This window comes from Micropterus salmoides, unplaced genomic scaffold (assembly GCF_014851395.1).
Source record: "Micropterus salmoides isolate LMB-PRFRI ecotype aquatic unplaced genomic scaffold, ASM1485139v1 Ms_hic_scaffold_9, whole genome shotgun sequence".
Classification (NCBI taxonomy): domain Eukaryota; kingdom Metazoa; phylum Chordata; class Actinopteri; order Centrarchiformes; family Centrarchidae; genus Micropterus; species Micropterus salmoides.
The window spans coordinates 14,210,469-14,236,657 of NW_024044681.1; the positions used below are offsets into that span (position 1 = coordinate 14,210,469).

A 26,189-nucleotide genomic window follows, 5' to 3' on the forward strand; every position below is an offset into this window, starting at 1 on the left:
ACGCTATAATCACAACAAAAAAAATCCATACATAGTGGCTTTCATTTTTATCAATTCACAGATCTATGTTTTCTAGTTCATGAAAAGAAGAACAAGTACAAAGCTTATTTCATAACTTCTTTTTCTTATATTTATATAGCCGTTGTTTTAACAGGTCAATGGGTGGTGGAGGTCTAACGGGTCATAATTACACTGGAATGAAACATTGCTTGTTGGGCAACTGTAAAAAGGCATTAGTAGGGACACTTGGCTCTCACAGGCACCAAACCATTCCTTAAAAATATCTCCAAAGAAATACACTCTAAGGCATTGGCAGATAACACACAGACAATATTAAGCTTGAAGACAGAGCAAAACACGTGTGGCAAGAACACATACTGAAGTGCAAGCATTATGGCAGGAGTCCATCGTCCATCCAAGCGCCTCGCATCCAATCGAAGACTTTCAAGATGAGGAGGGAACGAGGAACGAGCAGCCTGTCTCACCCACGTCATCATTTGTGCGTCACAGAACAGTTTATAAATAATGACTACAGAACACAGCATACACACTGGAGCAAACTTAGTGCCATCTCTGCATTCAGACCACCAGCGAGGGCAAGACATAGTTTTGTGTTGCCCAGCGTTAGATGATGTCTGTGAAACCTGCAGTCCAACCTGTCTCCTTATGGAGCTGCTAAATAACCTATGCGACAGCTTTAGTGTCACCATCATGGTATAAACACTTTCTTTGTGGCTTTCCTACCCCAAAATAAAGATTATTGTCAGCCAAACACTGAATCCTTGTCAGTCTCACACCCTTTTTTTTGGCATAAAAATCGTAACATTTAGAGAAAGTTTCTTCCTGATACTGGAACTGAAACTAAACAACATTTCATTCTACCTGACTGCATGATATTTCAACAGCCGTGACCAACAACCACAAAGCTGCAGTGAGTTCTCGAGTCGCTTATCGTGTGAACTCATGGTGTGGCTACGCCAGGCAGCCGATCATCTGGCACTTTCACATTTTCGTAGATGGTCTGATGTTGAAGCACTCAACTGTTGAAGCACCATGTAACGATCTACTGAGGCGTCAAGAAGAACTGGAGTGTAAATGGAAGCTGTGATGAGTAAAATCCTAATAATACATTATTTAACTGATTGAACGTAACCAAAGTCCACTGACCACAAGGACAAATTTCAGTCCAGTAGAGTCTGGTTGTGTTTAATTTGGAACACTGTTCATGTCTGACAGCAGCTCATGCTGTGATCACAAGAGGGGGCAGAGAACTGAAACCGGTTTATTTACGGATAAATACATTTTTTCCCCTGGCACAACCACCCCCGATCTGCAGCGATGAAAAGGTGGTAACCATTTGTTCGAAGTCATTTACAAGGGCTGAAGTCTTTTCTAGCAGGAAACACCCACACTCTGCCTCTGTGATGCTGCAGACACAGTAACTGTCTCCAACTTACATGGACAGCTTGTTGACATATATGACACCTCAAATACTACTGAAAGAAATACCAAAACAAACCGGCCAGAATGAGAGAAAACAAGTATATCGGAGTTCTATGTAGCGTCTCCGGATGATTTTCTTTGTCTAGATCTGCCGTGTCAAGGCGCTGTCAGCACCAGTGTGTGCAAAGTCACTGTGTAGTGAACCTTTTTCCATAGCAAGTGTGTACCGAGGTCTGGGAAAAACGGAGCGATTACCAGGACAAAACTAAATAAATACTAAATAAGAATGATCTGTCTGTGTGTATATATGATTCTATACAGTATTTATGCTGTTTATTTATATATTTATGAAGATTTGAACAATTTATTTATGTGTTGATTTAGTTTTGTCCTAAACATTTCCTCCCTATGTCTACCTGCACACAGTGACGGACTGGGCTACTTGTGTAAATGTGAATTAATTAATATTCATTTTCTTCCCACTGTAGTGACTGTGCGGGCTTGTTATTCAACTGTGCCATGGTAAATAATAATCCACTGTCACTCTTCCTCTTCATCTTCCTCGTCATCCTCCTCTTCCACGTATTCAAGCCCCTCCTCCTCCATCAGCGACTCCCCATCCTCTTCGTGAGGATCTGATTTCTGCCTCCCCACCTCACCCTCTTCCCCTGACTCCTCCTCCTCCACTTCTGCCAGCAGTTCCTCCTCCTCCTCTTCCTCCTCCTCCTCCTCTTCCTCCTCTAAGACATCCCTCTCTTCCTCATATGAGGAGATGGGCGAGTAGTGCGGGAGGTCAAACACGTGCGGGCTGCTGGGTGCATCAGAGCTGCTGGGGGGAGGCGAGGCGGCAGGCGCGGCAACAGGAATAGTGATGGGTACTGGGATGGAAAAATCAGGAAGTGACTCAGATGCGCACATGCCAGCGCCGGCGCTGATCTCCTGGACCCGCCTGCTGGTTGGGTTCTGACTGGTAGTAGTGTTAGAAGCAGCAGAGGGGATGACGGCCATGCCCAGACCTGAGGTCAGGGCTCTGGGTTCGGGCGTGTACTCCCGGATCTCCCCTGGCTCCAGAGGTTCAGGGCCACAGGGGTCGTGTTCACTGCAGCACAGCTTGCCATCCAGCTTGGAGATGAAGAGCAGACCGTCGCGGTGCTGGTTGCAATAGGAACTGGGGCACATCTCGCAGAAGGACGCGGCGTCTTTGCCACATATGTCGCACTGGTGCCACGGACATTCCCAACGACCTACGATGAACACACAGACGAGAACATCAAGATAGATTTGACTTGTTTTTTCCTGTTTGGAAATAGAATCTGTGAAAATAAACTTCAATATTTGTGAAAGTAAAATAGTATGAACTTCTGTTAACTACTAGGTTTCATCATTTACTCATTCTATTGGCCATGAAACTCTGCCATGTGTTTCTTCTCCATTTAAAGTGTGTCTCTGAGGAACAGCACGTACTGTATCTCTGGCCACGCTACATATGTTTCTCCATATTGTATATATTTTAATCTTCAACACAGCAGTGTTTTGTGTATTATTTTGTTATGTGCTGAGCGCTTGCAGACAATTCCAACAACATATTAGAATAGCAAATGTCAAAAAATCAGTCAACAAAGTACTGTACTTGATCCCAAATTTGGACTTTATACTTAAATTCCACTACATTTCTCAGGTGATACATTTAACAAAATGAGAGAAAAAATAACAGGCATAGGTGTTGAAAACTCCCCTGAGAGTGGGTTTATTATGTTCATGGAGAGCCACTGACCTGCAGGCCTCTTCGTGAGGTTGAGGCAGTCAGCGTGGTAAACTTTGGGACAGCCGGGTCTTTTACAGGAAACCATCTGTCCTCCATCTCCGCAGCTGAAACACTCATCTTCCCGTTCTTTGGTCACCACCACCTTCTTCTTCCTCCTGCCATGGCCCCTCCTCTTCAGCTTACGACCTTTGTCGTCAGAGGGAGGGTTGTTCTGGTGTGTTCAGAGGAGGGAGGTTTTAATGGTACTTTCATCGTGGGAAAAAAGGGTAACCCCCCCACATTCTACTTTTCCATTAACCACCAGCCAAAGAAATCGTTAACAAATTCAAAATAACTTTTTCCTCAGGTGTTTACCAAAAAGTCAAACTGAGTAGTATTTCATTTGTGTTACTATTACTCACCTTTGGCCTGACGCCAAGGAAGCCGCTACAGTTTGGTGCTCCACATTTACAGACCGTCTTCCCGTTCCCCAAACACTCGAGGTTGTAGTTGAATGTAAGTTCTGTGCCTGAATAGATGCACACACAAAAGATACACACTTGATTTGACTAACTAAGACTGCTGAGGCCTCATTTTAGCTTCAGGTAGGGTTAGAGTTGAGCGTTTCGACAGGATGGTCGAAAAACCTGCTTCAGGATACATTTTTACCATAACTTGAAACTGCAAGAGGAAAGGATCACTTCACAGCCAATATAAACAGGAGGAACAATTACAGTGATCAACAACTCTTTCAATCTACATATCAGCATGTGAGTATTGTTTTAATCCACACACAATATGCATAATGATAAACTAAAAACTGTTTTTAATATTTAGAAATTTGTCAATTTGTCTCCACATAAGAACACCTCGTTACATGTCTGAACAACTAAAACTAGTAATTTTTCCTTGTGAACCAAAGTGAATTTAACATGTTTCATGTTTTTTGCCTGTATTAAATAATCCGGTTGATTTCATGGAAACAGATGTCAAAAACTGAATGGTCAAAGTTGATAATTTAACAAACTGGTTATTTTACCTGCAGCGACGTCGACGAGAGCGAACAGTCCCACCCGGGTGTCTCCACTCACCGTCCACTTCTGCGTCTCACAGTTCGGCTGGCAGCAGTGGTTCATGAAGCGAGCCTCGTTCCCCTTCGGTCCAGCATCGATGATTCGGTCCTAACACACACACACGTGCAGTAATGAGAAAATCTAACAGACAGTTCGACTTGTCTGAAACAAAGATTAATCTTCTTGGTGTTCAACAGTACTACATTTTAAGGGCTCTATTTTCATGCCGCTGCTACATTTAGAGGCCTGCCTGTCTGATAATTTCATGCATGGTGCAGCGTGAAAGGTGCGCAGGTGGGGGTTTCATTCAACTGAGGAAGAACAAGGAAAGTTGTTGGTATTTTGGTGGAGAGCAGACGTCTCAGAAATGTTTCTAGTGAAATTGAACAAACTGCGCCACAACTATGGAATAATGCTTAAAAATGTAAATATATGAAGTATTTTTAGAGCATTTTTGCACAACAAATGAATGGAAAGAGAGATGTAAGAGATGTAACAAAGGTCTCGAGCGGCCTTACCACGGTTGGCATCCCTAAGCTACGGGGGTGTTCCCTTAAAATAACAACTTTAATGAGACTCTCTCTGCATTTAAATTAAGACCTGAGTGAGGTCCAAATTCTATTCAGTCGGGAAGGCTTGTTTTGGGTTGACCGCATTTTGGATTGAGTCTAATTATACACAGTAGCTCTTGAACTCTTGAACACACACCCTCTGGCTCTGAGCTGTACCTTGTCCAGAGTTAGCATGTAGAAGTTACAGATGTCGTTCTCCTGAGCGTGTCTGATCCTGGACCTGCACTCCTCCTCGTCAATCACCTCTCCGACGTACTCACTCACAAACTGACCCTGTGGGAAAAACATTAATTATTTAGCAGCTTAAACCTCCTGATGGCAATGCTGCAGTGGTTCATGAAGTACAGTAGAAGTATGTGTACCAGTAGCAGCAGTCAGTAGCAGCAGTACTATTAATGACAGCAGCGTAGTTACCTTCTTGATGTCGTGGACACAGCGTAGCCCCCAGCCTCGAGACAGCGTCCTGAAGATTTCCACCTGGCTGTACTGACGCTTGGTGAACGCCTGGTTGAGGCACCGCTCACCGGCCGGGCAAACCTGCAAGTTTTTTTTTACAACGTAGGAAATATATCAGCCAGATATCACGACAGGGATACTTTCCACACTGCTGTACCACAACACACTGTGATCTCTGTATTACAAGAGCCAAGGAAGCTGTTAACGACCCACACAGAATTTTCACACATTTCACCGTATTTGAGCTCATTGTTTTGATTTTCACGCCCCACAACTTCACTGCGTTGGTTCACTTTCACCGCTTTCATAGCATCGTTTTCAGGATAAAGCTCTACAGACAGACACAGTTTGCGACTAGCTGGTGAACATAGTGGAGCATTACGCAGCTAAAGAGCCAGATGTTTCCTTCAGGCGTTGGTGGAGACCAAAACAGAGCTAAAAGGAGAATGAATATTGGACTTCGATTCATCAGATGGGCAGAAATAAGACTCCAAATGAATGCTAATGTTGCTTTTCTTGAGAAAGGCTTAATAAAACAAACATCTGAAAATAAAGTAAAGATTTGATGTAGTGCAGATTACCATTATTTATACAAAAATATTTGTGCAGATTACACTTTCCCAAAAGATAATATAAAATATAAAAATAGTCGTAGGAGAAAACACAAAGTAGTTTTTCCTTCTCCATACAGTTCTTACATTTAGTTTTGAGTTGTACGTAACAACAACACATCTATAAATCTATAAAATGTCTCTAATAAACCATTTTGTGAGTGTGATGGAGGAATTTCTGTACCTGCGGGTGGCATTCATACAGCAGCATGCGGTTGATACACTCTGAGTCCATCCCACACGGGCTCTCATCTGTCGCCTTACAGTTACAGCGCGGGATCTCCGAAAGGTCGGCCGTAAAGATCTGAACCTTTCCTATTGGTCGATTCACCTGAATGAGTCAGAAAGGTGGAAGGAAACATTAACCCTCTATGTGAGGATTATATTTCTGATCACATAATGGCTGTGTTTCTGAGTGAGATGATATGTCAATTAGCTTTAAATCTATCAATATATCAAACCAGAGCTTTTGTATTATTTAGCATGGTGTTTCATCGTTTTGCTTTAAGTATATCAATGCACAGTACCAGAATAAGGATAATAATAATTAATAAATGAACATAGTCTAAAATAGTGACCAAGCCTTAATGTGGAACAAGTTTTTATTAGAGACAGACCTTTATTCTTGTTTCCCTGCAAACTCAAAACGTCCTCCATATTTACCTGTTTTCTTATTAAAATTGGTATAATGTACATTTCCACAGCTTGTGTTACAGTCACCACTCTTCTCCTTTTACCAGAACCAAAAACACAACAGCAAAAAAACGAGGAATGGACTTTTCACAATAGATGTCTTCCAGCCTTCCCTTTCAGGGCCACCAATCAACCTAGTCCACATGTCTTTGGACGGTGGGAGGAAGCCAGAGCACCCACAGGGAGAACATGCAAACTCCACACAGAGACACACAGGTTGGGGCTTGAACCCACAACCTTCTTGCTGTGAGGCAATAATGCTAACCACATTACCACCGTGCCACCCAACACTATATCAATGCTTAATATAATTAAATATATAGAGAGAATTTTAGTAGTTACGTTAGAATGATTAATTAGTTTCATTGAATACATGAGAGGACTGCAGTCTCAAAATGTGGGACTTAAAGAAAGTTGAGGCTCACCAGTATAACTGCAGCAAACTGGGATTATAAGGTAAAACTCAGCCATGTATTCTTAAAGCTAAATGGGACGCTCAAGATCAAATTTTGTAACTAAAACAGACACCCCTGCTTCATGTTTGAAGAAACCTGGAGGATGAAGCATTTTGGACTACACAAAGACATGAATTTAGACCTTAATATGTTTGTATGGGGGAGGCTTCCTGTCGTTCTTCCTGTCCTCTTGAAGCTGCCGAAGCTCCTTCTCTGCCTGCAGCTCACGAAATCGCACGGCCGCCTCCTCCAAAGCTGAGGAGGGAGATCAACAGTCAGAGACTCAGCAATGTCAAGTCATCATAACAGGTTCAAACAACAACATAATGAAACACATAGATACAATAAAAGAGAAAAATTCAATTAAAGACGCCAACCAATGACTTTCACTGGATGTGTGGAAGAAGCTAAACACGCTGGTTACCTTTCTTATAGGTGGCATCAACACCTTTCCCCATCTTTTCTTTGCTGTTGGCGTCCACATCCATATAAGGGAAGACTCGGGCCTGGTAGGTCCACAGGTAGTCGTTGGAGCCAAAGAAGTGAACAGGAAACTCTCCGACATCGTGCCTCATCCGCTGGATGTTCTCTGGGATCGTTTTGGGATGGCTGACCTCTGCTGGCCACCACCTTTAAAGGTTCAGTGTGTAAGTTTTAGTGACATGTAGTGGAGAGGGTTGCGAATTGCAACCAACGGCTCACTTTGCATTCACTTGCTCCTTGAACAAAATACTTGGCGACGTACGTGTAAGGGGCTCCGCGTTGTGTGTAGATAGAAATGGCTCAGTTTAAGATAATAACACGTAACGGTTCATTATGTAAGGTCTTTATCCGCCACTGAAAACATGGTTATGGATATTATGTTGCATTTCTGTCAATAGATCCTCCTAAATATTACACACTGAACATTTAAGGATAAAACACAACGGGAATAGAACTGCACAACAGTGGCAGATTAATGATTTAATATGAGGTGTTTATTGTACAGGAGTGATATTGCATCTGTCTCTACCACAGCTGTGTCTGTGTTGAAGGTTTGGAAGAGCTTGGACAGTGTTAATGTTTTGTGAGTGACAGAATAGTTTCAGAGATCTGTTTAACCCACGTAATCCATCTGTAGAGGTTGTTTTTTTAGTGGCAGCAATATGCTGCAATAGATTAGAGAGGAACAGTGTCTCCAGCTCGCCACTGACCTGTACCGCCCAACCTTCACCCAGAGGATGTCCTTGTAGCGAGGTTTCTTCCCAGCCTTGCAGTCGTTGCAGTACCAGCTACCTTTAGGCATTTCCATGTTCAGACACTCCCGATGGAACGCAGCAGGACAGGACTCACAGCACAGCAGACTGCCCCCTGGAGCACAGGAGGAGGAACAGCATTGTTCTAACTGTTGATTATTCATGTGTGCATGTGAAGGCTGTACTGAATCAGACATTACGGTGTGCAAGAAAGTTTCACATTTAAATTTACTCATTTGGCAGATGCTCTTTTCCAAAGCGGCTTACATTTGAGGAACAACATACAAGCATCAACAGAGTCTCAATACAGCAAGACATATACAAGTAACAATAGATACTGAGTTTTAACATTAAAAATACAGTTTGACATTTTGGAAATACACTCACTGGCTTTCCGAGAGTTAGGTGAGATGTTAGCTTAGCTCAAAGAGGGAAAATGGGGAAATAGCTACTCTGGCTCGGTCTAAAAGTCACAAAATCTTTCTACCAACATCTATAAAGCTTACAAATTAACTTGTTATATCTCGTTTATTTAATCGTACAAAAACCAAAGTGCAAAAATTGGGACCCATAAATTCATGGAGTCTCCACTGGTTGTCAGGCAACTAGTTCCTGCTCCTGCTAAGCAAAGCAAAGTTAGCCAGCTGTTTCATATTTACCATATAGACACAATACTAGTGTTGTAGTACTCAAGACCGGTCTTAAGACCACTTTTTGATGGCCTTGGTCTCGTCTTGGACTCAACGGCATTTGTACTCGGTCTTGTCTTGGTCTCGGACACTGAGGACTCGGGATTTTATTTCAAGACCAATCAAGATCATAACTTTGGGAATATCAATAAATTGCTTTTGCATTGTCGGATTTATTTGTTAACATCCAAACTTTGAGTGGATGTAAAACATATTGCTTCAAATGCAACCAATAATGCTAATTAAAATGTGTTGTTACCGTTAACGACAGTCACCCCTCCCGGCGATTGTGATGCTTACGTTGATTTCAGCTCTTAGTGTTTGGATATGGGTGTTTTAATGGGAATATGGATCTTTCAGATCAATTTGAGAAGTACCTATGATCTCATTCCACATTTTATTGTGTGTCAAGTAATGTGGGGAACTGGTTTTGGTCTTGACTCGGTCTCGCCCTCCCTCGGTCTTGGTTTCGACTTGATCTCAGCCCCTAAAAGTCTTGGTCTTGTCTCAGTCTCCATAAACTCTGATCTTGGTCTTGACTTGGTCTTGGTTTGGGCGGCCTTGACTACAACACTACATAATACTGCTATCAGTTCACTCATATCACATTTGTCAAGAAAGCGAATTAGTATTCGTATTTTTCCCAAAAATGTGGAATCTTTGGATGAGATTCAGGCTGAAAGTTTATTAGCTGTTCAGTTCGACCCCTTGGGGATTGAATAAATCTGGCCTGGCTGGTCAAGCTGAAATGACTCCTAAAGCTGTACCTTCGGTGCAGACGAAGCACCAGCTGACGTTGACGTGTTCGTGGTTCTTGACGCCGCGGCGGGGGGTGAAGTGGTTGGGGCAGATGATGCTGTTGTTGGACAGGACAACACAGCCTGCTGCCATGCAGAGGTCTGTCGCATGATAGGCCACTGGGCAGCGCACACACCTAACCAGGCGACCTACTGACAAAACACAAGAGAACACGTGCACAGTCAGAGCATGGAAGGTGCACAAAAACACAGGTGATTCCATCTGAGTGTCCTCTGGTTTACCTTTAGAGATGGACGAGCTGTTGGGATTGGTGATGAAGCAGGTGAGACAGACGTGAATCGAGCAGCGGAAGCCTCGGTTCACAGGTGCAGTCGGCGCGAAGTTGGCGATACACTCCCCGTGGTAAAACTTCCCGCACACAGGAATCATACAGCGCCGCACGTCCTCACTACGTTTTTTACATACAAAGCAGGTGTGGATGCCTGGGAGGAAAAAAAGTATAAATTATCACTTTTTGTACCTTAAGTGGTGCATGTTAACGTCAATCAGATGATTTTTTATTTAGAGATCCATTACAACAGAAATACAATATTTGTAACAGTTAGACACCCAAATGTAGTAGGCTTAAAAAAGATTGATAATGTGCATACACTGATATACTGTTTTATCAGACAGGTATAGAGAGCATACGTGTTGAGTGTGATTCAAGAAGTTCATAATCTCTATCTATTGTTAATGCTGTCCAATAACAGGCTCAATGTTTTCAAGAAAAGGTCTGAGAGAGTATATAAATGTATTTTTTGTTCGTTAGATATATTTTTTATTTTATCTATTTTTAAATTTTTTAAATATTTATTTCCCCAATTTTCCACTTGTGGCTTCACCAAAAATTTTAACATTTTTCACAAGTCAATCCAACAATTCAAAAGACAAAATGTCAAAAATATTACGACAAATCTAACAGTAAACCTTTTTACATTAATCTTTAAATTATTCAATTTTTCAAAAAAAGAAAAGGGGGAAAGAATTTTCTTTAAATCCTGTATGTTGTCAATCAATTGTACTCACTTTACTGACGATTTTTCAGTCCTCAGACCTTCATCAGGTAATGTTACTGTACTGTACAATTCCTATTTACAATTAATGGAGTTGGAGCTTTTGTTTACAATTAGATGGATGCTGATGCTCTCTGATTGGCATTTATGTGCAGTGGCGGTACTAGATCAGTTTTGTTAAGGGGGCCAGGCTTGGGCCAGTTGTTTTGTCAGAGGGGCACATTGAATCCGGGACAAAAGAGACAAAGGCAATGTTCAAGCTTTCAAAATGTCTTGTTTATTATATAAAGCTCCTTTTCCACTGCACAGTACCAGCTCGACTTGACTCGCCTTTGTTTGGTTTTCCATTGCGGAAAAGTTGTACCTGTACCTGCTTCCAGGTACTTTTTTCGAGCTGAGGCGATACTAAAATGTGACGTGAAAACACAGCAGACTACTGATTGGTCAGAGAGAATCGTCACTATTCACTGCATCATCATTGCGCGTGCCAGACAGAGGCCAGCGACAGAAAGTTTAATATTTTACAGTTTTCGTATGTAATTTCATCACTAAATCCACTTCTGAGAAGTTTTGAGGTGAGAAATCAACTGTGTAGATTTTGAATATTGACAGTTTTACAAAAAGTGATGGCGGAACAAAAATGTGCTCCCAAACCATTCCTGTTAACTTTAGCTCAAGTTACAGTCCATTCTTTGATGCAACACTTCTTTGTACGGCTTAATTAACAGTATAAGTATCAGTACTTAGAGGTGCTCAGATCAGGATTTTTTGTGCCGATCACTGATTGCCGAAAGCAGCATCGGCCGATACGATCAAAAACACCGATCACCGGGTCTATTTGGAGCCTTTGCCTGGTTACTGTGAACATCTTATAGCTTAACAAATAGAGCTTTATTGTGGAATAAACTACAAAAACAGAACAAACAGCATCTGTATAAATGTACTACAACCATAAAAATCAGAATCAGAATCAGTTTTATTGACAGGTATGTGTACACATACGAGGAATTTGACTCAGGATTGTACATTGCTCACGATGTGCTTACTTATACAATAATAAAATAATAATAAAATAAAATCAGACACAAACTACAGAGTAGACAACACTAATATACACACTATGAAAACAAAACAATATAGACATATTGACAAATAGTGCAGTGATCAGAGTGCAAAGGATGCAAGAGTAAACTATTATTCTCATTATGTACATGTTGAAGGTAGATATGATATACAGATACACATACATGCATACATGTACACATGTACACAGTGTGTACACAGTGTGATGGAGCATAGTGCAAATAATGCTGGAAAAAATAAATAAGACCTATGACCTTATGACCTGAGGTAGGTGTATTGGTATACAGTATATACAATATGACATAGTATGAACAGCACTGAAACAGAGAATGGTGAATAAATACATAATAAGTGGAAACCAGTAAACAGGTGGCTGATTAGAGACAGAGTTACTGGGTTATTGCACAGGAATTGTTCCTGACACCGTGAGTCAGAAATCAGCTGTTCATCAGAGTGATGGCTTGTGGGAAGAAACTGTTCCTGAGTCTGTTGGTTTTGGCAACAGTGCTCTGTAGCGCCTACCAGAGGGGAGGAGCTGGAACAGGTTGTGTCCGGGGTGAGATGGATCTGCAGTGATGTTTCCTGCCCGTTTCCTGACTCTGGAAATGTATAAGTCCTGAATGGAGGGCAGGTTGGCACCGATTATTTTTTCTGCAGTCCTGACTGTCCGTTGTAGTCTGCTCCTGTCCTTTTTGGTGGCAGATCCAAACCAGACAGTGATGGAGGTGCAGAGGACAGACTGGATGATGGCTGTGTAGAAGTGGATCAGCAGCGCCTTAGGCAGGTTGAGCTTCCTGAGCTGACGCAGGAAGTACATCCTCTGCTGGGCCTTCTTGATGACCGTGTCAGTGTTGGGCTCCCACTTCAGGTCCTGGGAAATAGTGGAACCCAGAAACCTGAAGGATTCCACAACAGACACAGGGCTGTTGAGTATGGTGATGGGGGGTCAGAGTGGGGGGGGGCTCCTCCTGAAGTCCACGGTCATCTCCACAGTTTTGAGAATGTTAAGCTCAAGGTTGTTCTGACCGCACCAGAGAGCCAGCTGATCAACCTCCCGTCTGTAGGCCGACTTGTCACCGTCCCGGATGAGGCCAATGACCGCTGTGTCGTCAGCGAACTTCAGGAGTTTGACAGATGGGTCCCCTGAGGTGCAGTCGTTGGTGTAGAGGGAGAAGAGCAGTGGGGAGAGCACACACCCCTGGGGGGCGCCAGTGCTGATAGTCCGGGTGCTGGATGTGATGTTTCCCAGCCTCACCGGCTGACTCCTGTCAGTCAGGAAGTCTGTGATCCACTGACAGGTGGAGGCTGGCACAGTGAGCTGGGTGAGTTTGGTGCTGAGGATGTCCAGGATGATGGTGTTGAACGCCGAGCTGAAGTCCACGAACAGGATCCTAGCATATGTCCCTGGAGAGTCGAGGTGTTGCAGGATGTGATGCAGACCCAAGTTGACAGCATCATCCACTGACCTATTAGCCCTGTAGGCAAACTGCAGGGGGTCCACGAGGGGCCTGTAATGTCCTTCAGGTGGGCCAACACCAGTCTTTCAAAGGACTTCATGACTACAATTGTAGGGGGACAGGGCGACAAAAACTGCAACAAAAAAGGCTGCAGCCAAAATATTTAGGAGATAAAGGAGCACAGGCATCATGAGTTGATGATAAACTCTGAAGTAGCTGCTTTTTGTTCTGGAAAGCTCAGGCAGGTTCTGTGGGCTTTAGGAGAGAGAGAGGAGTGGAGGGAGGAGCAGAGAGAGGGAGAAGGACTACAGAGAGGAGTCAAAACTGCCTTCAATGAGATTTGAAAATAAGGAAAATTTAAATAAATAAAAATAGGCTACAATGTAAATTCCATATTATACAGTCAATTGTTAATATTACATAGGCTACTATATTCATTATATTTTCACATGGTTTGCCATTAGTAGGCTATAGGCCTTATATCATTTCAGTGGATTGTTTTAATTTTTAATCCTTGTGCAGGAAGCACAGTCTACATATCTTACATGCTGCCACCGACTTTACCAGAGGGAGAGTAGCAAACACTTTAAATACGGCCAGAAGGTTTTTATTTTACTTTATAAAGGTTAAAAATACGGGAGATTTACGGGGAAAACGGGAGGGTTGGCATGAGAGGAGTAGAGAGAGGAGTTGGGTAATGTGAGGCTACATCCACACTGCTACGTTTTTAAAACCGTTTCATAACGAAACCGATCTTCTCCGTCCACAGCAGCGTTTCAGCTGCGTGTCAGAGTTGATCTCTGTCTATATTAGAAGGACTGAAAACACATCTAGTGGCCGTTCAGGTAGCTACTCTGGGCATGCGCGTGCCAGTGTAAACATGAAGCAGATGGTCTACTCCACAGTAGCAGACGATTTAGCAAAAGAAGAAATTAATACAGACCAAGAACCACACCAGGCTTTTTTCTTGTTTTTTTTTTGTATTGACCGACAACGAAGTGGAACTGGAAACACGGGAGTACCAGAGATGGCGGCGGAAAACAGACTGGGAGTTGTCGCAAAGTAAATACAGCAACATGCACAAAAAAAAAAAGTCCTCTGTTTTATCCACTGGGTCCGCAGCGTTTTCAAACAAACATCTTCTGATTCACCGTTTTAATCTGGACGGGAGGCAGAAATGTAGCAAAAGGTCTCCGTTTTTTTGTAACGAAAACAGAGAGAGAGATGCAGTCAGCTGATCGAGTGGCGCCGCTCTTTGCATCAGGAAACTCACACTGAAGGATCAGTCTCTCTCTCTCTCTGCCTGATGAGTCTGTTAAACTCCGGTTGCGGGAGTGAGATGAGCACAGCTGCGACAGTTTCACATGATCGCTCCTGCGTTTTGCTCCACTTGTCTGAATTTTGCTCAACTCTAATTGTAAATGATTACATGGGCGCATTTATCCCTTCTTGTCTGAGAAGGACTTTGGTGCTAGCTAGCTTTGAAAACCGCTCACATAGTGAAACATTTTAGCTGCCGTTGAAAATGTGTCTGGCAAGTATTGCATCATCTGATCGGCTTTTCTTATCGGCCTTTTTAGCGACCACCGATCGAACTAGTTAAAGCCATTATCGGCCGATTATGATCGGTGACCGATCGATCGGAGCGCCCTTAATCAGTACTTTGCTTTGGTGAAGTCGAAAGTCCGCCTTCACCGTTGAATGCACGCGTGCTCCCGCAGCAGGGGCAGCGCTCGTGCATTCACAACACTTTCTATCAGGGATAACCAGCTACCATGGCACTGCACCGGACAGTGGCAGTGTAACGTCCTAAAGGATCCGATTATTGTTGACTTTTAGGGCCATAGGGGGGTCCATGGTCTGTGTTACAGGAGCACTGGCCCGTGTTGGCTCCCCCCAAAACTGCCACAGTTTATGTGTTTTAATACATCTATTTATATAATTAATTTGACTTACTTTTACAATTCAGATCTTTACCACAGGGAATTCCTGTAAACACAGACATACCTGATTTGCACTCCGGACAGATAAACTTCCCTTTAGGGGCCTCGGCCAGAGAGATGCAGGGCAGGTGGAAGGCTCCACAGCACTGCCCTTCACAGAGCAGCAGCTCCCCAGTCTTCTCACACACCTGGGACAAAAAACACAACCTTCCTTAGGAGATATAATATAATAAGAGAGATTCAAAGTAGCTGTCAAAGTGGTCCTGTGTGTTGGGTTTAAATTTCATTTGCAGTTGCTGTATTTTCAGTTGGGATCTACAGACTTACAATATGTACTTAGGATGCTGTAAGCCACTGGAACGAAACATCCACCAATTTAATGAATTGATTTTTAGTAGGGGCAGATGGCCCCGATGAAAACTGTTGAAACATGTTTTGCAAAAAGCTGTTCTCAGAATTTTCCTCTCCCAGCTGTACTCTTTTTACTACAAACCGTAGAAGTGTTTTAATTGTGCTTCAACCCACTTTGACTTATTGATTTAAAATGATATCATTAGTTATACCGAGACAATGAACAAGTATAGTATAATCAAGCAATAGCTCACGACAGGCCGTGGTATACGCTTATTATATCACAGTTAAGGGCTGTTGTTCACCAACCCCCTTAACTGTAATATAATAAGCGTATACCACGGCCTGAAGTGAGCTATTGCTTTTATAAAAAGTTTACCAAGCATGGCAAAAAATAAAGTAGGCGAACAGAAGCACTCCAATTTGAAACACATTTCTTTATGAATACAAAAAGTAGTTCCACCAGGCTGCCGGTAGGCTACATAGCGCATGACGTTTGCTAAGCAAAATACATCAAAGGATAGAATTATTATAACTATTTATTTATATCTATTTGCACGTTGCCGTTTGTTGTTCTGCCTCTGTCTTTCTCTCACTCTCATTATTTATTTATTTATCTCCGCCGGTAAAATGCGATCTGCATCAAATCGCATTTTAATATCAGGTGTAAATGGGGCGTGAGACCACCACGAAGCTCAGATTATAACTCGAACCCTGTTTGTCGCAGAGTGATACGGATCTGTGCAATGGAATTTGATGTCATACCCGTTGTATAGGCTCATATATATCAAGTATATATACTTTATATAAGTATAACAAGTGTACTCTTGTTTAGACGCTCAGGTGAAGAGGATAAATTTTCTTGTGTACATACACCAATCAGCCATAACATTATGATGGTGATAATGTAGGTCTCCCTTTTTCCTTTTTGCTACCAAAACAACCCTGACCCGTCATGGCCTGGACTCCACTGTGTGTTCTGACATCTTTCTATCAGAACCAGCATTGACTTTTTCAGCAATTTGACCAACAGTCAGGCAAGCTGTCCGGACCACACGGGCCAGCCTGTGCTTCCCACATGCATCAGTGAGCCTTGGCTATCCATGACCCTGTTGCCGGTTCACAGCTTCTCCTTCCTTGGACCACTTTTGATAGGTACTAACCACTGCAGACCGTTTGCTCTGAGTCATCTAGCCATCACAATTGGGCCCTGCTACACAAGGAGACACTAGCAGCAGAGATGGAAAAAGGCGACACAAGGGAAGGTTGAGAGCAAATATTCCCCCAGTGTGTTGTCATTACAAGAAGTGTTAAAATGAGAAGAAGATGCAGTCAATGCTTAAAGAGAAGACACAGCCTGCTTTGGTTAGAAAAATTGACAGTTTTTTTTATTGTGTCAATCTAAACCTGTTTATCCTGTGGGTGTGGGTGACCGGAGACAATCACAGCTCACATATACCTGAACACAGATTAAAAACTGTGTATAAACTTCAGACTCGGGTCCAAGCAGGGGCGGTGGGAGGTGTCAGATCATATCCAGCAGCCAACACCAGTAACGATCTAATCTGACACCAAATTCACACACAATAACTACCCATAATAACCCCTGACGTAATACATAAAAATACCCAGCCACGTGTCTACATCAATAATTATATGACTGCTCTGGGCTACAATGTCTCTTTGGCATTGACTGGATCTTTTTCTTGTTACATACCAAAGAAAGCTTTCTTGTTAGAAATAAATCGAAAGTTCTGTAATATTAAGCGATACATTCTTATCACAAGAAAATAATAATTTGCTCATTATAACATGATAAATATCTAGTTACAATGGGAAAACCAAACCAAACCTCATTGCAGCAATTCTTTCCACAGAAATAAAATATACAGCAACATCAGTAAATATTAGCTATTAATAAATATCAATACTCTGTATTAATGAAATGCCCAGTACTTTATACACGAAGGCAGCCTGCAACACTGCAGCTGTACAAACAAACAACATATAGGCTATTTCAAAAGTTCATGAGGAATGAATTAGACAGAGTCACCAGCAGTTCCCTCTCCTAAAGATAAACTCCATCACTGCTAAAATACATGCTGAAATGTCTTCCAGAAAATAAGGCTCAGAGGAAAGTGAGAACTTTTCTCAGGAAGCTTCTGAAAAATTGGAGAGGACAAAGCTCTTAAGACCTTTTCCATCAGTTTCGTTGTTGCAGAGCAACATAAAAATAAGCATGACACGGGTGAGTTGAGGGCGAGTGATGACAACACGCTATATATGGAGCCAAGATGGCGTCATTGCATGGCAGGGGGGAACATTCATCTCCATCCTCACCAATCACCCATTGCCTCACATTTAGCCTGATGGCTTTTGTTCTTTTGGAGCTATTAGGGGCATGCTGACCTGTTTTTGTTAACCTTGTTTATTTTTGTTAGGGAGGTAAGTTAATGTAATTTGGTTTCTTTGGTTTTATTGGCCTTTGCCTACCCTCAAGTTAAATCAAGCACCGTGTATTTTTTCATCTCAATTTGTAAATAAATTAAGCTGTCAGCATAGTAAGCAATCTGTCTCTCTGGCTGCTTGAGCCTTGGAGAAAATGGAGCGTTTTCGTGTTGTGTCTCGATCACCTCCAGACGGGGCATAACAATCAGTACTGGGCCTCGGGGAAAACTCACCTGACATATGTTCTCCTTCATGGAGGCAGGGCCTCCTCGGTCCCCTATGATCTTCCTCGAGGGTAAAAGTGGGTCGTCACACAGCGACAAGTCGTCCTTTATGGAGGAGAAGCTGTGATCCAAGCTGGACAGTTCACCCTTTGAGAGAGAAAAAGGAAAAATTCATGTAACAACCAATCAGGGCCCTTATTTATGTCTCACATGCACTCCAAGAAACTGCTCTACCTAAAAACCTCAACCTAAAAACACCTAACTGTCTTAGATTTATTAAAAAAACATTTTACTTTACGTTCACACGATTAAAACACCATGGTAAAAGATGTACATTAAAAAAACAGATAGACTGACAGCTGCTGTTTGAAATATTAGACAATGAAAAGATGTGAAATCCAGAAAAAAAGCTTTATGTGTATAGAAAAATATTATGCGTGACTAAGCAATCTAGGATTTATATTCAACAATATGACGCCAAAATTAATAAATATTGAACTCATTATATTTACCAAAAAGTCATTCACAATAGACAGTAAGTAAACACTGGAAAGACTTGTGTGGCTTTAAAAACAAATGTATATAATTTTAAATAGTAGATAATTTGATTCAGCTGTGTGGCATAATCTATAAAAGCACCATATGCATTATTAAGTGCATTATTTCAAATGCAGAGTTGATGTTGCAATCAGGGCTTTGGGCATATTTTCAAAGAAAACATAGAATCTATCTACTCTATTCCACTGTCCATCTTACCTTTCAACTACACCTCCTGCAAAGTTATTCATACTTATAGATGGAGAAAATACACTGTTTGTGTAATATCACACAGTGTTGGGAAATCCACTGTAACAATATGAATATCACATATGTCTTAAATATAGCTCCACTATTGGTATATTTATAAAAATTCATTAATTACTTATTTAAGAAAAATAACCCCAGCTTGTTTATTAGCAGCTTGCTTGTGGGGAAATTTTTTGCACATAATCCACATAATTTCACATAATCTGAAGGGCTGTAGAAGAAGTTTGGCTGTAAGAGAAACATCACAGTTTCAAATCTGCATTTCCCCGCTGTCTTTTTCATATCAATAAAAAAACTTTTTCTTCTTCAAAACTTCAAATATCTTTTCATAAGATCATCATCATCAACATGTCTTGCCACAGTATATGTGCTTTATCTTTGTTTGAATTCCATCTTCTCGTTAGGACACCACTCAAGCTCCTAAATATTGGCAAATATAGGATTAACTGATAAAAGTTGATAAAAGGCTTTTACTTGCAGTTCTAAAAGTAGGGCCAAGTATGTGTCAGTTAAAGACTGATTTCCTCCTACTTTCAACTCTAAATCACTAACTCACTTACTTTAATGTAACTAACAGTTACAAAAGTAAAGATGGCTGACCTCTGACTCTGCTGTGTCCTTTTTGACCTCTTGAGCCTTACTGTCCTCTGTTTGAAGAGCATCGACCTCTACCGATGCAGTCTCCACCCGGACGGGTTCGGGTGGGGCCAGCGCTGGAGAGGCGGGAGTAGGAATGCTGGGAGGGGGACCTGTCTGTACAGACAGTGTGGGCGTACAGGTTGAAGTCTCTGTGGTTGTCGGTGTGGCGCTGGATGCTGTGAGCTGCTTACTCTTTGATTTCAAAGATGGTGGCCCAGAATCTGGGAGTAAGAAAGATGTGTTAGAAGGAGGTTTGTGAGATTAATTTACTATTTATTTAAGTCACAAAGCACCAAGAAAATGTCCATCTAGAACTGTTTAATTCTAATTTAGATTCTGGTTCATGTTAAATTATAGTTTTCTTTTGAGAAACACAGTAATTTGTGTTGTCCGGAAATTCAAGGCCTTTTCTTTCATTTGCTAAATTTGGGACACATGCTTTATTTACTTCACTTTCCAAGTCTGGAAACAAGAGAAATTACTTTTTTTTACAGAAGTAAAAAATTAAACAATAATAATAATGCATAGAAAGTATAATATACATTGTTGTAAGAGGATTCACTGACCTGATTGAGCAGCAGAATTTGAATTGGTCTTCAGTGGTTTGACCTGTGGAAAGAGAATCAAAAACTATTCCCATCAAACTGACAACATAAAAAAATCCTTCTGTAACTTTCTAACTTAAGATCTTGTTAAATAAAATAAAATTAATGCAAGTTTTTCTTGTTGTCTCTCATCTTCACTGATCATGAATAGCACCGCTCCTCCTGGGTTCAATCCCCAGTGAAATCACTTTACATTTGAGTTTATTATCAGAGCACAATGTTATATAGAGTTATATATGTGAACAGTATAAAGAGGTTTATATCAATTAACAGAAAAGGGTAGATGTGAGTGGTATGAACATTAACAACAGCAACGCAGGTATAAGAATATAACGCAAAGTGCTTTGAGGGGTTGGAAGACTAGAAAGGCGCAATACAGGTACGGTCCATTTACCATCTTCACAGAGGGTCTGTGTAGGCAAGACTACATATTACATCTGTACAACATGCTATTCTTTGTCTTGTACTGGGTTTTCATGTTTTTTTCATGTTTAGACTGAACTGTATTATTTTGTTCTGTGGTCAGTCGTTTATTAATTAGATCCAGAAAGACCTGAAACCCCATTTCTCAAAACGTGTAGACCGGATAATAAAATCTATCTTACAAAAAAATCATTTTTGATAAAGTTCTGTTTTCATATATTCTCTTTCCTTTTGTCCATGGTGTGGAACTTGCTTATAGGCAGAATTAATTACTAACAGCAAATTTATCCAACATTTAAGAACCATCTCTGCTTCACTCCAGCTTATGGGCCTGCCCACATGTCAAAGTGTCCTTGGCCAAGGCGCTGGCTGAACACCAAATCGCTCCCGAAGGTTGGCCAGCACGTGGGTGCATTTGGCTAAAATAAATACTGTCTTTGTGAAGCTTAAAATGTTGAGTTTTGTACGTGGGTTTAAATTCTATGGTCATTTGGGAGGCTCAAAATTGATGTATTTATTGCAAAGCTAGTGCATTGGATTGCATACTTAATAAACTGGGACCTGAGAGTATAAATACACACTCACACTCAGATACACCACACACAAGTACTGTAAAAGTACACACAACAGAACATGTCCATGTTGTACCTTCTTCTTGGGGCCTGTTGAGGCCTCTGCCTCCAGACAGTACTCCAGGATCTTCTGAGTAGGTTTCCTCTTCCGCTTCTTCCCCAGCACTGGAGCTTTTCCTAATAATTAAATTTCACATAAAAATACTCAATGCATAGTTCTTTTCATTACCCTGAACCCCCTTACAAAAAAGCAGTGTCTTTGGGGGCGGATATCTAGTTACACCTAAAAGTGAATCACCTCTAAACATCTCAGATGGTTTCACTGAAGACCTGTTTGAGGCCCAAAGATGGTAAAATTATCCAATATTTCACAAAAATACAAAAAGTTTAGAGAAAAGTCCAAAAGCTTTAAACAGATTTGTGAAGCAGAACTTGTAGTTTATTCTTCTTTCCATTTCCGTTAATCATCTCACAACCCCTCCGATTCATCTTGTGACACTTTGCAGGTGCCCGACCCCTAGGTTGTGAACCACTTACACAAGTTAACTGTATCCTGTGTATAAAGAATTTAAAACTAGCTTCTCATTGTCCAGCTACAACTGTAAAATGCTGCTTACACTGAGGCATCAGCAATAACAATGTGGTATACTAAATAATAGTAGTCACAGGGGACATTTTTCTGCATAAAAAAATAGTTTGCATTTAATACTAACTAGTAATACTACTATAAGTAAATTTAGCCACTAATAGTTTCACTTAAGTAAAATTTTAAATGCTTCTACTTACTACATTGTTGTATTTGTATTTTTACTTAAAATAAAATCTGAATACTTCTTTCATCACTGTAAGTATCTGGACACCCCATACTTTTGTGTACTTTCAGTCTGGGGGTGATTTTAGTTTTTAGTTTTCGCCCCTCAGTTCCAATAAATAGAAATAATAATGCTCCAGCATACAATTTTTTTTAACAACTGTGTGCTTCCAACTTTCTGGCTTTAACATGTTAGGAGGATAAAAATAGTTTTCTCATCTTGGTGTGGAAGAACTTCACTGGCCTTCAAAGGTCAGAGCCCCGACCCCAATCCCATCTAACACCTCTGACATGAACTGGAACACCGTCTATAAGCCAGGCTTTAGCCAATCAGTTGTTAACCTCATTAATACTCTTGTGGCTAAATGGGAACAAATCCCTGCAGCCAACATATAAAATCTTCTTGAAAGTGGAGTGCAGACTGTAATAGCAGCAGATTAATGTCCAAGGTTTTGGGAAGACATGTTCAACAGTCACGTCATGTGGATTTAATGTTTGGGTGTTTACATTGTGACGACCCCGGTAGGGCTGTGCTATGTAATTTTGTTTTGCTTACATTTATTAGGTAAATCGTGCCGCACCTGATTGCCGCAGTGTATGCCGATTACTTAAGCCTGGCTGAAGTGCGGTGTCTCGCTCTCTTCTTTCCCTGTCATCACAGAGGCGGCCCCTTTCACAGATGTGGCTGAGGCCATTTTGAGTTCTCAGTTGGTTTATTTCTACAGTTCAACACCTCCACATACACCATACTTTCACTCACTTTACTGATTTTCACATGACGTGCTGTGATTTTACGTTCAACTTAAATTTATTGATTATCCTTTGTTAAAAATAAATTACTTTCTTACACTTTTAATACGGTTTGTCTCCACATTTGTCACAATTTCAAGAGCCAGATCATGACAACATACTTTGTTTAGGTGTCCACATTCTTTTGCCCATGTAGTGTATTTACATTTACCAAGAAGACTTTACTTTGGCAGACATAAGACTGCTTTCCCAGACAACTTAGCAGTTAAGTTGCAAAGAAAGATACACAAACACTGCCTTACCGGTGTCTTTGACGAGGACTTCTGACAGCGAAGGGTCCGCTTCAGGAGGAGGGGTTAGCGTGTCGATGGAAAGCACCGGCGCATCTTGGGGAGATGTGTTTTCAGTGCTGGGAATTTGTAGCTCAGAGGGTGTTGTTACAGCATTTTCCTCAGGAGGTGGTGTCTGTATTTTAGGAAGTAAGTTCAAGGGTGGGTGGTCATGTGAATCCTTGTCTGATCTCAAGGGTTCGGACACAGAGGTAATGGGCTGAGGGGCCTGAGAAAAACAAATGACGTGAATTAACTGTCAACCAGGGATACAAGTTTCATGTGTGGCCGCAAAAGGTGAAACTGGATGCTTAATGCCATAGTATTATGCATTTCTAATAACATTTCATTATAAAGTTACAACAGCTCTTACTTTGTATGATTTTTACCTTTCCAATCAACTGGAGAGGCTTTTTGGTTTTCTTCCTCGTGGAGAAAATCTGATCATACTCTTCGGTCCATTCAATCAACCTCTTACTCGGTTTTCTTATTCGTTTATGTGCTGAAAAACATACATAAGAAAATACACTAGCTTTTGTTATTTCCTGTTGTTTATAGTGTGTTTCATTGAGTATAATGTCTCACTACACATTATAAAGACTTTCTGAACTGCACAGCTCTATGTCAATGGACTTTATTGCATTGATCTCTCAGCCCTGTTTTGTTGGGATGTTGGTAGCCATTTATTGGAGAGAGAGGGGAGAGACATTCAGCAAAGGGTTGTTCTCATTGTTCAATTTATTTGGTATTGTCAATTCTTGCACGTTTATATTTTAACGTTGTTTTAGCCATGTATTCTTCATTAATAAAATCTTGGTTGGTGTGATTCTACTCAACCCAGCTGATGCAACACTGGTGTTCAACGTGATGGTTCTATAGAGTCTGAAGACGATAGCCACTTCCAGCGGAGCAATAACGAATACGGCAGGTAGACAAATGAAGTCTAAAAATATTATGAATTTATGACGTTAGTCTCGTAGTATTACAACTTTTTTCTTGACATGTCAGAAAACACAGATCATGTGTGGGATAGATTTTGAATGTGCATTAAGTTTTGAACATGAGCAGAACATTTGCTGAAACACAGGAGTTTATATTTAAATTAAAACTTAATAAATTTATCATTGATGTGAATAGGTGCCAAATGCACGTTTAAAGGTTACTTCCCCAACCAAAGACACAAAAGAGGAGGGAAGACTAAATCATGAAAGAAAGAAGTAGGCTACAGAATGCTTGGAAGTCTTATAGGCCTACAGACCTACTCCATTATATTATATTATGTTATATTTAACTGCTAATTTATTCCAAAAGTGCAGAACATTTCACCAGAATGCAGAAAATTAAATATTTAATGCTCAAAACTTTCTGGGGGTGTACCCCCAGACCCACCACTTACTCCATAAATTATCTAAAATGCAACAATATAGGGCCAACTGCACCATCTGCCAATGACAATTTTAAACTTTTTACAGCGATGAAAAGGGAAAAATGTCTTGCTGAGATATATGATATGAATAGGACTTCTTACAACCAAGTATATCATATATTTAGAAACAGTAACTGTAATAATAAGGCAGTCATGCAGCTGTAAAACACGTTATATTTGTTAAATGCGTATTTGCCCACGCTCCCCGTATCCTGTCCCTTATTTCCATTTCAAGAAGTTGGCAACCCTAATTATTGCACTGGTACCATGGCTACGTACCACAAGCAACCAAAGTAGTGTTGATTTGTTAAAGTTTATATGTAGTCTAGTTTAAGTGCAGCACGTAAAAACAATAAAATTAACTGTTTCTAGGTTACCTGCAGTTTACCTTGCCACCACTGATTTAGAGTGATGATTAAACTCTCATATGCAACTGTGTGAGATGTACTGTTGGACCATTTTAAGAAATCAGTCATTCAGAAACACATATTTCCATAGCCATGGTATATACGGTAGATAAGTAATCAGTATTTCATTCAAATCCAATTTCAGTTAACTTTAACTTAAGTGTTGCATAGTTTTACCAGCATTCTGTGCTTTTCACTTTCTTATGCTAGGCTGTCGAATCTTGCCAGTCTGCTCGTTATCTGTACAACCGTGGCACTATGAGTGTGATTCCTTTTTGCTGAGTACACCCCAAAATGGAGAAAATACTCAGTACAGAAATTGAGCCAACTTGGTCTTTGTTCATCCATGTCACACTGTGGTCAAACATTTCTGTAATGGAAATCACAGGGTAATGGGTATGTGTGTAGCATTTATAGAACCAATTGCCAAAAAGAACAGAGGCATATGTGATTTTAAGTGTTCAAATATGTGTCTAACCACTACAGCAATACACTCTCCCCGGTGCATCCCATTGCTATTATATGACTCGCTTCTGCTGTTACTCAGGTTGTGAGCTCCTTCAATTTCTGTACAGCAGGGGTTTTCAAAGTCTGACACTGTGGCCCCCGCGCAGACAAAAACAGGACAACTGCATTCTGCCACCCCCATCTACCTCCGTGCGAAAAGGACATTTAATGTAGTTTTTACATTTTGGAAAACTGGCACCATTAAAAGTACATCAATATGAATTTACATAACTAAAGTTAAGGAACAGGACCACACCTCTCTCACTAATTCAACCACCTGTGCCTCATTCAATTCCTCCAATCCAACCAACCGTACTTCACTGATTTCATCTCTAATCCAATCACCTGCACATATGTCTATAAGCCTGTCTAACCCCACCAAACACTGTTTATCACCTCTTTCAACGGGCAGCACAGTGGCCTCACGGCAAGAAGGTCCTGTGTTCAGATCTTGGTCAGCCCGGGCCTTTCTGTGTGGTTTGCATGTTCTCCTCGTGTTTGTGTGCGTTTCCCCAGGGGCTCTGGTTTCCTCCCACAATCAAATACTTGCATGCCAAAATCCATAATTCCTCCAAAGTAATGGTTCATTTTATATTACAGGAACCACAGGGGGTTGATAAGC

General features: G+C 41.1%; 1 protein-coding gene across 8 annotated transcripts in view; it reads right to left on the reverse strand.

The window, feature by feature from the left end:
• Nucleotides 1-34: 34 nt before the first annotated feature.
• The window catches only part of nsd1b (nuclear receptor binding SET domain protein 1b), a 39,047-nt gene continuing 12,892 nt past the window's right edge, over nucleotides 35-26,189 (reverse strand). For 7 of the 8 annotated variants that reach the window (XM_038708383.1, XM_038708381.1, XM_038708388.1 and 4 more), the window contains 19 exons: nucleotides 23,617-23,729; nucleotides 23,201-23,456; nucleotides 21,414-21,514; nucleotides 20,304-20,346; nucleotides 19,699-19,958; nucleotides 18,301-18,438; nucleotides 15,333-15,456; nucleotides 10,012-10,212; nucleotides 9,739-9,921; nucleotides 8,241-8,397; nucleotides 7,472-7,677; nucleotides 7,190-7,302; nucleotides 6,084-6,230; nucleotides 5,247-5,369; nucleotides 4,989-5,105; nucleotides 4,227-4,368; nucleotides 3,610-3,716; nucleotides 3,218-3,419; nucleotides 35-2,687 (listed from right to left, as the gene is read on the reverse strand). In XM_038708383.1, coding sequence (XP_038564311.1) covers nucleotides 1,984-2,687; nucleotides 3,218-3,419; nucleotides 3,610-3,716; nucleotides 4,227-4,368; nucleotides 4,989-5,105; nucleotides 5,247-5,369; nucleotides 6,084-6,230; nucleotides 7,190-7,302; nucleotides 7,472-7,677; nucleotides 8,241-8,397; nucleotides 9,739-9,921; nucleotides 10,012-10,212; nucleotides 15,333-15,456; nucleotides 18,301-18,438; nucleotides 19,699-19,958; nucleotides 20,304-20,346; nucleotides 21,414-21,514; nucleotides 23,201-23,456; nucleotides 23,617-23,729 — 3,437 coding nt within the window. In that variant the 3' untranslated portion in view covers nucleotides 35-1,983. The remainder of the gene's footprint in view (nucleotides 2,688-3,217; nucleotides 3,420-3,609; nucleotides 3,717-4,226; nucleotides 4,369-4,988; nucleotides 5,106-5,246; nucleotides 5,370-6,083; nucleotides 6,231-7,189; nucleotides 7,303-7,471; nucleotides 7,678-8,240; nucleotides 8,398-9,738; nucleotides 9,922-10,011; nucleotides 10,213-15,332; nucleotides 15,457-18,300; nucleotides 18,439-19,698; nucleotides 19,959-20,303; nucleotides 20,347-21,413; nucleotides 21,515-23,200; nucleotides 23,457-23,616; nucleotides 23,730-26,189) is intronic. The other variant, XM_038708387.1, reaches the window with a different exon arrangement.